This window comes from Pollicipes pollicipes, unplaced genomic scaffold, assembly GCF_011947565.3.
Source record: "Pollicipes pollicipes isolate AB1234 unplaced genomic scaffold, Ppol_2.1 Scaffold_7261;HRSCAF=8764_pilon_pilon_pilon, whole genome shotgun sequence".
NCBI lineage: Eukaryota > Metazoa > Arthropoda > Thecostraca > Pollicipedomorpha > Pollicipedidae > Pollicipes > Pollicipes pollicipes.
The window spans coordinates 63,368,964-63,381,986 of NW_023597054.1; the positions used below are offsets into that span (position 1 = coordinate 63,368,964).

Here is a 13,023-nt window from a genome sequence, read left to right on the forward strand (position 1 = left end):
GGCTCTGAGATCTGAGTTGCCTGCATTTGCATGTAAAATTTTCCCTTCGCGTTTTCGGGGCGTGCAACCTTAGGTAAGGTCTCGATATTGCCTCTCTATGACTTATCTCATTACATGGAATCGATTGGTGAGGGTTTCAGGGCGATCGTACGAGCCGTTTCGGAAAACTGGCGTGTACACGTCATATGCCGATCTTTTAGACCCTGCCAGGCTTTTCAGATCCTGCTTATGTTGCGCGAGAGAGACATACAACGTGCGCAATGGACGCACATGCTGCATTCCTTCAAACACTGTAAACCCATAAGGTGGGGAGACTGTGAGAGGGAGGAGCCGTCGGTATTTCAAGTATAGACATCAGATCCGTTTGATCCATCCAAGTCCGTGGTTAAGCTCTGTGTCTGATACCGATCCAGATTGCAGAAATTGTGTGTCTCGCACCGACGCCATGGGGAAGTTCGCAGTAGGAAACACACAGCCCAAGGATGGAATCCAAGTGAGTGAATTTGATTGTTGCAAATATGTGCTTGAGTTCTGAATAAAACGTCTAATAAGCAATGAAGTGTCTGGTGTACATTGGTCTTAGCTCATACTACACCCTGAAAATAAGAGTGAAGAGATGGTGTCTTTTGGGCACACAGTGCTTCGAAACTTCAGATGGCTTGGCCATCAATACCAAGTGCATCAAGGGCTTGACCAGCTGATTATCTTAGAAAATTGTCAGAGATGGAAGCTTTTTAATGCTTTCGAAGCTGCCAACTGAGTTCGAATCCCTGAAAGCTCTCAGTTTTTTTCAAGACAATTTGTTTGGCTTCATACAGCTATGGCCATGCATGGCACCCTAAAGACATATGAGGTATACTATCCAGACATAGCTATGTAAAGGGAGTATATGTGTGGATGATTATCAGAGAAATGGTTATTTGCTGAATGGTTTTCCCCCAGCCAAATTCACCCTAAAAAGAGTAGGACAGACATTGTGAACTAGTTCAAGATCAGGAATATGGTGAAATAGTTAGGCAATAGCAATGGCAGTATGCAAAACTACAATGTACACATACTTCACACATTTTCAGTGTAGTAACAATGGCAACAGTGATAGTATCATTGCAAGAAGAAATTAGTTTTGCATATGTGTGCAGTAAATCTGAGTAACAATGTTTTAGTGCACTTTTGTAATAAATTTCAGGGCTCAGAGCTTATGCTGAAATTTATTATATTGCTGAAGTCATTGCAGGCAAAATCACACAACTTATCAATTGAAGATTCAGTGTAAGATAGCATAGCATACCTGGTTTATTACATGCAAGCATGAAATTCATGACATGAATACTGCAGAGCGATCTGGTGCAGTGGGTAAATTTGTTAAACACTGACCTGTAAAGGAATGAGCTGTTTATAAGATCAAGAGCATTTGCTAAGTAATTCATTTTGGTGGCATTTAGAGTGTTCAAACAGTTTTCCTGGCATGTCATCAGGCATGGGGATGCTGGTGTGCTATGTCTGCAGTTTAATTGTTCCTATGCTATATTGAGCAATGTGCATCTGCAATCAATCCATAAGTGGTTTGCACATATGCATCAGGCTTGACAAAAAGAGCATCAACATATAAAATTATGAAAGTGTTTTGCTGCTCTTTTTAAATATTAGAAGCTCAGATTTACTGATATCTTAGCCCACCTGATTGCACCACTGGCATACTTCAAATTGTGCCCATTGGCCCTCAAAATTGGTCTTAATAGCTTTGAGATTTTGTGGGTAGAGGTATTAGCTGCTTTTTGAAACTGGTGCAAATTACCTGTATCATTTTTGTCTCTATATTTAAAACATTCAGGAATTCTGCTCAGGTCTACAGTCATTTTGTTTCAGTATACTTTTAGTTTATTGACATGACTATGATGTCTGCAAGGACATTGTCACATGTGTCACAACAAGCTTGCACAGTTTTAATTATTTTTCTATTATTTAAACTTGAAACAATCCAGTTTTTATTGATATTGATTGCCACCAAGTCATTGCAATACAATGACAAAAATTAGTCACAAACAAAAACTAGAAAATATGTGCAGTACTGCACAAAAAAAAGTGTGGGCCAGAAAAAAACTAGTGCCAGGCCCACGCCACAGGCACATATCATATCTGTTAGCATTATGTTACAGAAGGTATGGAACTAGATGATGCAGCATACTTATCATCCCTTCTTTCACAGGCACCAGCATCAAAAACAAAAAACCAGAAAAAGCCAAGAAACTTTGTGAAGACAGGAGTTATCTACATCACTCACATTCCACATGGATTTTATGAAGATGAAATGAGTGGCTTCTTTTCACAGTTTGGAAAAGTTTTAAGGGTCTGTGTGGCAAGAAGCTCAAAGGTGAGATGTACAGGCTGGAAATGGGTAGCACTGCAGTTTGTCTAACAGCCTCTTTATTTTTCTCTGGTCTTCTTAGCTACATGTTAGGCTCCATGTTCCTATTTTTGTGGTAGGAGCTGCAAATGTGCAGCATGGAAATATTAAGTTTTGAAGTATTGCTTCCAAAAGGCTGCCAAAGGCACTCAAACTACAGCTGCCATAGGTAGCTGGTTTTAATGTTGCTGGACAGCTTATTTAGAAAATGGTTGTGTGTTGATGCATCATGGAACAGCATGTGTGTCCTCACAGCATCTGGCAGCTGCCCAGTTGGCAGATTGAGGTAGATGTGTGGGATCACAATTTACACCTCAAAATATGTATGAATTTGATTTGCTCCTGATGTTGAATTGGTGACTAGTGGAAAGGAGCAGGTGGAAATGGAAGCAATGATGTAGCACTGAGTTCCAATTGGAAATCTCTCCACAAATGTTCTTCATTAATTTTGGATTCTTGTAGTGGAGAGGTGAGGTGAGGTCCCTGATAGAAATGATCGCTATGTCCCTATGATCGACAGGTGTTGCAATCCTGAAAAGATCTGGAGCAAGCATTTGGCTTGAGTTATTTGTTCAAGGACAATGTTCAGTGAAATGTATGCTTCCTTTGCTAATTGTTTTGCACTGCCACTGATCCCTTTGGGTTTTATTTTAAAGAGACATTTGTAGGCAAATTTATCCATCAGACTGAAAAAGGTGGATGAATCTCATAAAATGTATGTGCATTGATGTCAAAATTTTGTCATCATTGTGCAAAAATTGTAATCTATGTGTGTGCATTCAAAAGTAAATTATTAGAGTTTCAAGTAAATTTATAGAAAGTATCCATGAACTGAATGGGGCTGTCATGAATGAATAAACTGAATGGCCTGGTCAGTCATGCCTTGTCATGGTCTTTCTTGCATGTGTTACTCAGTTTGCTAATGTACCTGCCATTTATTACCTGTATTTCAGACTGGAAACAGTAAGGGATATGGATATGTGCAGTTTATGGATCAGGAGGTCGCAAAAATCGCTGCTGAAACCATGAACAACTACCTGATGTTTGAAAAAATCGTAAAATGTAAGTACATTACGTTTTAAACAGATGCTTGGGTATCGTTTTGATCATGAGTTGTTTGTCTTATCAAACAAGAAATACTCAAGACGTCGTGAGCTATAGGGTGCTGATTACCCAGTAGGTTTGTATGACCACTTTTGCAAAGGAAACGATTGAGAATCTCTTTCAACTTCCATGGCTGTCGGAACTGTCAGAATGGGGCCCGAGTTTTCCAGTACTGTCCCGGTTTAGGGAGAACCCACCGTACCCTGACCTGGCTGCTATCAAAGTATTACTAGCGTATCTCCGACCGTATTCGGAATATGAAGAGCGGCACGTGACAAAACACTTCAGCATCGCCCAGCCGCTGTAGCCAGCTGCAGGGCGGCCGTGGGAGGTGTCGGCAGTATCGTGGCCGGGCCGCTGACGGCATGTGACGTCACGCAGGCAAGGTGCTACCCCCGGAGCAGGTGACGCCGGCCACGTTCGCCAGCGCCAACCGGAGAGTGGGCGTCAACTGTCCCGGCCAGAAGCGGACCGAGCGCTCTGTGGCGCAGCTCGCTGCCCGCAAAGGTGAGCCGGCTGAAGCGAGTCAGGGCGCGCGGACAGTCGCATTTTCGGCGGAGGGCGGCATGTTTTTATGGTTTTGTGCGTTCATGGAACCCACTGCGATTTAGTTGTCGTTAAATGAGGAAAACACAGCGAAGAAAAGCACACAGAACTAAGAGTTAGTCGGAATCTCCCGACACCCTATGCCATCTTTTTCCGCCAACCATCGGTTCTTTACGTAGCAGTTCGTGAACAAATTTTTGGCATCATCAGGGGCGAATAAACAGTTGGTAGCACTTCGTGTACATGTCTGAGTCTGGCATATGTTGAAGTTAGAACTGCGCATACGAGCTGCACCAGAGAGGACAAATGGTGTGCTGTGCACACGTGCTTGGGAATCAGGATTAGATGCCATAACCTTCCAGTCAGTGCCTTTTTAACCTAAAGCACCCTTTGCGCCGTCTTGGCCGTTTTGGAGACGGATCTCCCAAACGTTGGATGGGTAGTCTGGTGGGATTGCAACTTCCCTGTACGGAGCTCGATCATGTGCGTTGCTCGTAACGGAGGGGCGTCGTCTTACTTTGGCACTGGTGGTGTTGATGCCGGACGGATCGTGTTGGGTCAGGCGGTGTTACACGTGTGCTGCCATCTGGTGTGGCGTAGGTGCTGTCACCTGCCGGTAGCTACTCTAGCGTGGGAGTGATGTGTCGAGCCGATCCGCGAGTGTTCGCTAGCCAAGCATTTGCAGGCAGGTGGATCACTGTGGGCTGGGCTCAATCACCTGAAGTCATCCCACGGACGCGTGTCTGGCACAGCTGGGCTCGCGCTTTCCTTAATTTGCTGTGCCTCGAAATGTCACCACTAGCGATGCGTGTTAATTCGTTGTACGCGCCATCTGCCTCTTCCGGTACATCGCGAAATGAGGATGTTGCTTTTCATTCCGAATGTTTGAAAATGTATTCGGTGTGTCCATACATAATTTCACTGAAAATAAGCTTAAATTGGCCGGCTGAAATATGTTGTGGGCACACAGCAGCTTGGGCATTCGCAGACGTAGTCGAACGACATGTCCATGTCCAAAACTTCCTTTTTTCTTGAACCTGACACGTATCGACATTATTCCAGTCTCCTGTTCATGTTGACGTCGTTCGAGAAAGTTTGCAAATTTCCACTGAACACTGTCATGTCTGCCGTAAGATGTTTCCGCTTGTCCGGACCGGCTGTGTTTGGTGCAGACACTTCCGGGTGCGTTGCGTGTGGGGCTGTGTGCGTCGGATGTATCGCGCCCATCGGCTGCACCCCCTGCTTGGCGCGTTGCGTGTGGCGCTGTGTGCGTCGGATGTATCGCGCCCATCGGCTGCACCCCCTGCTGGGCGCGCTGTGTGTGGCGCGGTGTGCGTCAGGCGCCGCGCGCCCACCGGCTGCACCCGTCCGACGCACGCAGCGCCACACACAATGCGCCCATCGGCTGCGCCCCGGCTGAGTGCGGCTTGGCTTTCAGGTTCGGCCCAGCGGCGCTCGGCACGCAAGCGCCGGGAGGCGGCCCGACAGCGCACGCTGGTCAAGCTGGCGCAGCTCGGTATCAAGTACGACCTGGAGGGCGGCCTGGTCCAGGTTAGCTGCGGTGGCACTCATCCGTGCGGGCTTTGCTCTGAGCGGGGGAGGGGGGGGGGGGGGGCGTGGGGGAGTGACGCACGTCTGGTGGTGCTCTCGCTCCTGGTATATACTGTGGGCTGATAAGCTGGGGCAGCCTTGGTACCGGATATGTAGCATTTTTAGTGATCGTTTGCGCACGCAGGGGACGTGTTATTGAAACCACGGTCCCTTGGGCGTCAATTGGAGACGTGAAATCACCCGAGGTGAAACAACGGCATTACATCATTGTGAAAAAACATTTTTGGTTTTTGCTGTTAATGGTGATCATGATTTGGGCTTCGGGGCGCGCGGACTGCAATGGTCATATGACACCCATAAGGATTTCCATTAAGAGCACTGTAGCCCTGTAAGCGTGCGGTGTCACAGCGTCTTCGACGGCGCAGTGCTCTCGAGAAAATGTATCCGCATCAAATCACGTGTTGGACGCGGATCGCGTGCGTCGGCGCGGTCTCTTGGACCGGGTAAACATATCTGGGCTGCTTTGTTCTCCTACCATCAAAGCAGCATATTTTCCACGGCAGCTCCACAAAACGTTGCGGATTCTGAACTCGATTCAGACAAGCACCATACAGACACGCAAACACATCCACCCACGCCCACAGGCACACATACACAGGACCAGTCACTATCCGGATGAGCCAGCGGCCCGTGACCGGAGCCACGGTAGTTGGTTGGGCTGCTTTATTTTAGCGTTCCCTGATATTTGATGTGCGCTGTTTTCTTTTCCCATCTGAGAACGGATCAGGCCATGGGCTCTGCGGCGCACAGGCATCACTGTAGTAGGACCATCCATGATGTCAGTTTCTCCTCTTTCGAGAGCCTATACGGGGTCATGAGGCGGACGGGACCCGTCTTATGCTGCTTGAGCGCATGGCGTGCGCATGCATTTGATCTTGTTAGCTCCTCCAGAAGGGCTCGGGGACTCTTCATTGCGATACGCGTTTTGTGATGTTCACTTGCTGAGCACGGTGTGTCAGCAAATCGAGAAAACTTCGCCGTAGGATTTGCAGCCCGTGATACATTCGGCCTTTGCACACTCACATAGCTACGTCTTAAGTGTCTCAGTACTACCATTCAGTGGTAGTTAGATGATTTGCCGAAACTGGCCTTCAGACCTTCAACGAGTTTATTGCATGCCGAGGCTGAGCTTCAGACCTTCAACAAGGGATTCGTATTGCATCTCCCTTCCGTAGTACTTTGGACATTTAAGCTTTGTCTGGGCTCAGTCAGACAAAGGTAATGAGGTAGAAGTGACACTAATGTAGGATAAGTTGTGACTTTTGAGGCGATGGTGCTTTATATCACGAGATTGGATGGCTCCCGGCTGCTGCAGTGAATCATCAGTTTATGCCGGTCTTAGGAGCCGGTGTAGTTGCCACTGCCGTGGATGGGTTATGTACGCCGCTATCCGAACATCCACTTCGCGAACTTCGGTCATCTGTTGCGTGCTAGTCATTGCTGGGAATAATTAGAATGTTCCACATTATAATTTGTATTGTGGCAAGTTATACGTTGTATGTAAAATATGTGCCTGCTTTGAAGAACAGTGTCGGCAACACGTTGATGTATATTTTGCCAGTGCCAGAACTCTACCGACTCCGCCAAGAACATTCAATTGACATAAAATATCCGTTTATCGGCCGCCTTTTGTTTTCGTTTTTTTCTGTGTTTCTTGTCATTAACGTGCCTTCCGGTCCACAAAGCTGTGATCGTTCGTTACAAACAAGTATTTTCGACACGCGAGCCAACAGAATGCTGATGAAGGGTTCGATGGGACTTAGTGACTGTATTGTAAAATGTTGGTCAAGGTTATGAATACTCTTTCGACTCGTTATGTTATTGTGGGTTGATGTCTGAGCCGTGCCCCATCTCCCCACGCTGTCTTCAGGAGGTGGAGCTACCACCATCTTCGGCAGTGCCGACCGTCACCGCCCCGGCCCAGCACGTGCTCGAGGTGGACGAGAGCGACGATGAGGTTACGTTCAAGACACCGCCCAACACCGTTCGCCGCCGCCTCTCGCGGCCGGCCGCCAGCACGCCCCAGGCGCCGACCAGCGCGCGGGCCGTGGCCACCGCCGGCGTGCCCCCAGCCGCGGCCACCCACCGGAGCACGACACACCAGACGACCGGGCAGGCCACGCCGAAGTCGACTGCGAAGGCGACGGCAATGTCGGCCGCGAAGGCTACGCCCAAGTCGGCGGTAAAGGCTATGCCTAAGTCGGCCGTGAAGACCACGCCGAAGTCGGCCGTGAAGATGACGCCGAAGACAGCCAAGAAACTGTCGCCGAAGGCAGGTCGGCAGTCGTCGGCCAAGAAGACACATCCGCCCGAAGGGAGACAGCACTCGCCCAAGAAGGTGACTCCTTCGTCGGTCAAGCAGAGGTCGACTGACGGCGGACGACGACGGTCCAAATGAGCTGGCGTCGACCACGGCGGCGCACGATGCAGAGGTTGTGTGCGTGTGTGCGTGCGCCACTATCGTCGGGGCGGAGGTGGCGTGCGTGTGTGCATGCGCCACTACCGTCGGCTGCGCTTGTGCTGCAGCGGCGGACGCGGCGCGGTCGCGTGACCGACCGACGCGTGTGTTCGCTGGGAGTGGCGGCCCGCGCGCCCCCGCCCGGCTGGTGTGCCACTGTCAATAGGGAAACCGTGCATCTCACGCCCAGGCCGGCGGACTGGCCTTGGCGTGTCACGCGGCGGGGCGCGTGAAATAAACATGGAGCTGGACTGCTGTGTGGCTCGATGCAAGGGGTGCGGCCGGCGGGGGCGACGCTGCGCCACACACGAGCGGTGCCAGTCAGCGTCGTCGCCGGCGCCGGCCGCCGCTCGGCTCCGCCGTCACGCCCGGCGCGGCGCGGCGGCAGCGAGGTGCGGAGGACGCCCTTGCCGCAGGCTGGAACGCGGGGAGGTTCTGCGCAGTTAGGATTCGGTGGAAGTGTGAGGTCGCTAGGGGCGCTGTCGGCGGTGCAGGCGCGCCCAGCCGCTGACATGTTTACTTGGCGGTGAGGCGGCCCACCACTAAGCGGGGATGCTTGACACCGCATGGCACGGTACGCCCCGCGCCGCGGACAGAAGTGATATAATGCGTGCAAAGGGTAAACAACGCGTTGGGCTCTCCGAATTGCAATGAGGGGTTTTTCGGTCCTTGGTCGCCTGCGGTATGCCTCAATACACGCTCGGGTGAGGGGTCAGATTTTACGGCCTGTTATCTAACAAGGTAAAATTTGCGTCTTGCAATTTGGAGACAGCCTGATTATCTTGTGCGCCCAATTTTTACGTGGTCTGCTCGCGACGTTTGAGCGAAGAACGTTTTGGGGTAGGAACAACATAATACCTAAAGAACAATGTATGGAGATACGACGACTCGTGTGTTTCCGTGTTACACGTGCGCATTTCGCCCTCAAGTTTTGGATAGATCTGGCATCTGCTATTTTGTGTTAGGAACTTCACGACCAAATGATCTCTCGCAGTTGGCATATACTTAAGCCTAAACCGCTGTGTGCATTATCTCCACGAGACGGTCGTTTTAGCTGTATCCCACTTACACCATGTCTTTATTACGCACAGGGCAGGGTTATTCCAGGCGTGCCCAGATACGGACGGTATCGAGGGGTCAGTGGCAGATATCAGAGGTCATGTGGACCCAACCCTGATGGGCTTCAAACGTGAATGGCTCTCACCCAAAACGCCATAACTTGCGTATGTTAACCAAAATATGTACTCAAAGCGATGCCCAATGTACACTGGCGTGTCCCTCTCCTTGCCGCTGACGTCCCTTTTGCCGATGCCTCTTCTGCCGATGTCCATCCCCATATGTTGCCACATCTCCGGTCGGCCGACGTCCTTCTATCTGCCGACGTGTCCCCGACTGTCCCCCACCTTCGCACCGACTCCTCCCCTCTTCCCATCCCCCCTCCCATCGTGCTGACGTGACCCGCTTGACCTCTGTTGGCGTCGCTCCCCTGCCGGCGTGACCGGCTTGACCTCTGTTGACGTCGCTCCCCTGCCGGCGTGACCGGCTTGACCTCTGTTGACGTCGCTCCCCTGCCGGCGTGACCCGCTCGACCTCTGTAGGCGTCGCTCCCCTGTCGGCGTGACCGGCTTGACCTCTGTTGACGTCGCTCCCCTAACGGCGTGACCCACTTGACCTCTGTAGACGTCGCTCCCCTGTCGGCGTGACCCGTTTGGCCTCTGTTGACGTCGCTCCACTAAGGGCGTGACCCGCTTGACCTCTGGTGGCGTCGCTCCCCTACCGGCGTGTTCCCCTCGCCTCTGCTGGGACACCTGAGTCATCCTCTGCTTCCGCTGGTCGCCCTTTGCGCTGCTTACGTATATCGGTATAGCGGACGCGTGAGCAGTGAGCGCGCCGCCCCCCGATGTTTATGCGGATGGATATCGTTCGCTGTGAATGTTCTGGTATACTCCCTGCCTCCCCTCCCCGTCCCTTTCGTACAGCGTGTGGGACGACAGAACAGATGAATCACGCTGATAAGCCATTGCGGTGATATTAATCAGCTTTTACGCTGTGGTGCGTGGCTGCGGCTTACTGCGCAGCTGGTCATTCGAACACCCGCCTCAGCTAGCTGGAATCGCATCCGATAGTTGGCTGGAACTGACTCTAGATTTACTGTGGCTGGCTGGATGCCCGCGGGCCGGTACCGAGCCGCGTATCTGCATCCAATCCTAGACGTAGGGCATTCGCTGACCGGCTAATGGTTATGTGTTCTGGAGCCGACTAGCTAAGTTATGGACGTCGCGCAGTGCACCTGGCGGTCTTGCCGAGTTCGCGGACTTGTGAGGCAGCGTATCGCACCATTGTTCGGTGCGCTTTACAATCTCGTTAGTCGGTCTTCTCGGCACGACCACGCGTCTCGGTGTGAACGGCAGTGTTCAGCGAAAGTTTTCGCCAGAATTTCCGGCTCCACCGGGGAACAATGGTCCCCGCGGTCCTACGTGCACCAACACTCATGCCCGCATCAGTGCACGGCCGATAAATTCATTCCGCCTTGACTCAGCTGATTCATTCTGCCTTGAGTCAGCTGATTCGGGGAGACCGTCAGCTGGCCACGCAGCGTGCCGCTCCCGCCGCCGATGCGTGAATCTGAGTCACGTACGCGTTACTGCGTAACGACCGAAATCATTGCCGATTCCGGAAAGCTGGCCGTTCAGCTGGTGACGCTAAGTCGCACTGAGCATTCTGAGAAGGCTTGCCATTGGTGACGGAACACCGAGCAAGGTGTGCACCCTCGTGTGAATTGATAGCAATGCTTCAGGGACAAGTCGTCACTGTCATGCCGGATGTTCTGGTCCCAAAGCATGGCACGTGTAAGGATGCAGACTGCAGCTTTATGCTGTGCAGTAAGACGCCCTGTGTGGAGTCAGTAGGATGGACGTGGCGGGTCTTGTGCGTGTTTTAATACTCGAGTGGCGAAGCGAAGTAGGGTGCGGAATTAAGTGGTGGCATTAGTGATGTGCCCCAAACTATTTCGCAACCCAGTGTTGTTCCTTACACATAAACGCACACATCAACATGCATGTATATGTTGACTTAACCCACCGCTTTTAACGAACATATTCTTGAACGCAATTCACTTTGGTTTTATTCACCTACGCTCAACGTATTAATTCAGTACATCTCGCAAATAGCTTGCTTTTGGCATGGCTCGTATGACAGCTTATGCCGCCGTTTTCCGAACAATGCGTAATTCGAACCATCCCGGACCAGCGGTAACCTGACAGCTTGTGGTTCGGCGCATGAAATATGTTTGCGGTTTTGTGTATAAGGCATGTTTGTGGTTCGACGCCTTAAACATGCTTGTGGTTCTGCACATGAAGCATGCGTGTGGTTCGGCGCATGAAATATATTTGGGGTATTCTAGTGGTTCGGCGGATGAGACATGTTTCGTCGGTCGTCAACATCGCCAAAGTTCCGGTGAACCTGCCGGGCCGTTTAGATAATTGCCGGCCTCCCAGATCGCGATTCGCTAACATCCGTCGCGCGGCTGCACCCCCCGCCCCTCCCTCCCACACACACTTTCTAGTGTCGTGCGCAGCGATGAGCATATAAAGTGCAGCACATTCGTCTCAGAACACTTCTAAGAAAGCCTTCAAGAGTGGCACTCAAAGCAGTGGCGGCGCCACGGATTCTGACGTCTAGACAAATTTGAGCCTCCTCACAGGGGGGGGGGGGGGGGGGGGGTCGTGGGCAGTGTCGTGCTCAGGGGGGTTATGGGACAAGGGATACATGATCCTGTCCCTTTATCCATGTGAAGAAATGTCAATTAAGATCCGAAACAGTGGCCGGCTGATTAATACCAGAAGATTCCCGATCAAAGGGGACCTCCCTTTCCCAAGACAGGACCTCCTGTACAATAAAACAGCTTTATGGTTTAAAGGGAGCCCGTAGTCGAAGACGTGATTTTTCCGATTCACAAAGATGGCCTCCAAATTCGGAAAAGGGTCTTATTATTCCAAACCAGGGCATATCAGTTCGGAGTAGTAGCCCTCTGACTCATGGGAGGGACATCCTGGTTCAGAAGGCTGCCTTCTTCTATATACCGGTTGCCACCCAATCCAGAACAGGAGACTTTTATTTCAAACGGGGTTTTCCGAGGCAGCAAATGCTCCTTAGCACAAAATAGAACCTCCTAATTGAGACAGTGGGCCTTTGGATGCAGTAAAGTGTATTATGCCCGATTTGATATCTCCTATTTCAGTTATGGAGCCTCCTTCATCTAAACTGGCCGATACAGGACCCTCTGTTAGGTACTGTGTGCCCCGGACCGATGCAGAGGCCCTCACTAGTTCAGGGGTCCTGACCAATGTAAATGGTGGGTCCCGCCCTTGTCGTCGCTTTGAAAATGGGCCTTACTCTCTGATCTGGTGCTGGAATAATCGAGCGGCGACTCCATCGCGTGTCGCGGTCTCCACCACATTCGTGTTGTTCGACAAAATAGGCTTGGGCTGGGCGGAAAAAAACTTATCTCTAAATGCACAGATTACAGGTCTATCCCCAGATTTAGACCACTTTCCCCTCATTTATGTGGGGATAAAGTTCCCGAACCGAACAGGAAAGTACATCCCCGCTGTACATGTTACGTTTCCTCGCTCTGTCCCGGCGGGAGATGTCGATGGGCATCATTACCTTCTTTTTTGGTGTCGATCGTCGAAATCCGGTTTCGGTAATCGATGTAGGGTCGATTTTATGTGACTGCAGACGTTGGGCGCGTACGGCTTCGGGAGTTAAGAGTGTCAGGTGGTGTGCGCGACTATTGGAGGCTGCCACGGAAGCCCCTGACTGGTAGCCGTAAGGCGGGTGCAAGCTGCAACACAGCAGTCCGTAGCCATATTCGGCACGGCGGTGCGGTTTTGGTGGT

General features: G+C 51.1%; 1 protein-coding gene across 1 annotated transcript; it reads left to right on the top strand.

Moving 5' to 3' along the window:
* Nucleotides 1-260: 260 nt before the first annotated feature.
* On the top strand, nt 261-8,374 carry LOC119112805 (MKI67 FHA domain-interacting nucleolar phosphoprotein-like). Its single transcript, XM_037237089.1, has 6 exons — nt 261-493; nt 2,207-2,371; nt 3,358-3,466; nt 3,890-4,015; nt 5,493-5,605; nt 7,536-8,374. Exons 1-6 carry the CDS (start codon nt 446-448, stop codon nt 8,061-8,063), a joined length of 1,089 nt encoding a protein of 362 aa, XP_037092984.1. The 5' UTR covers nt 261-445; the 3' UTR covers nt 8,064-8,374.
* Nucleotides 8,375-13,023: the final 4,649 nt, after the last annotated feature.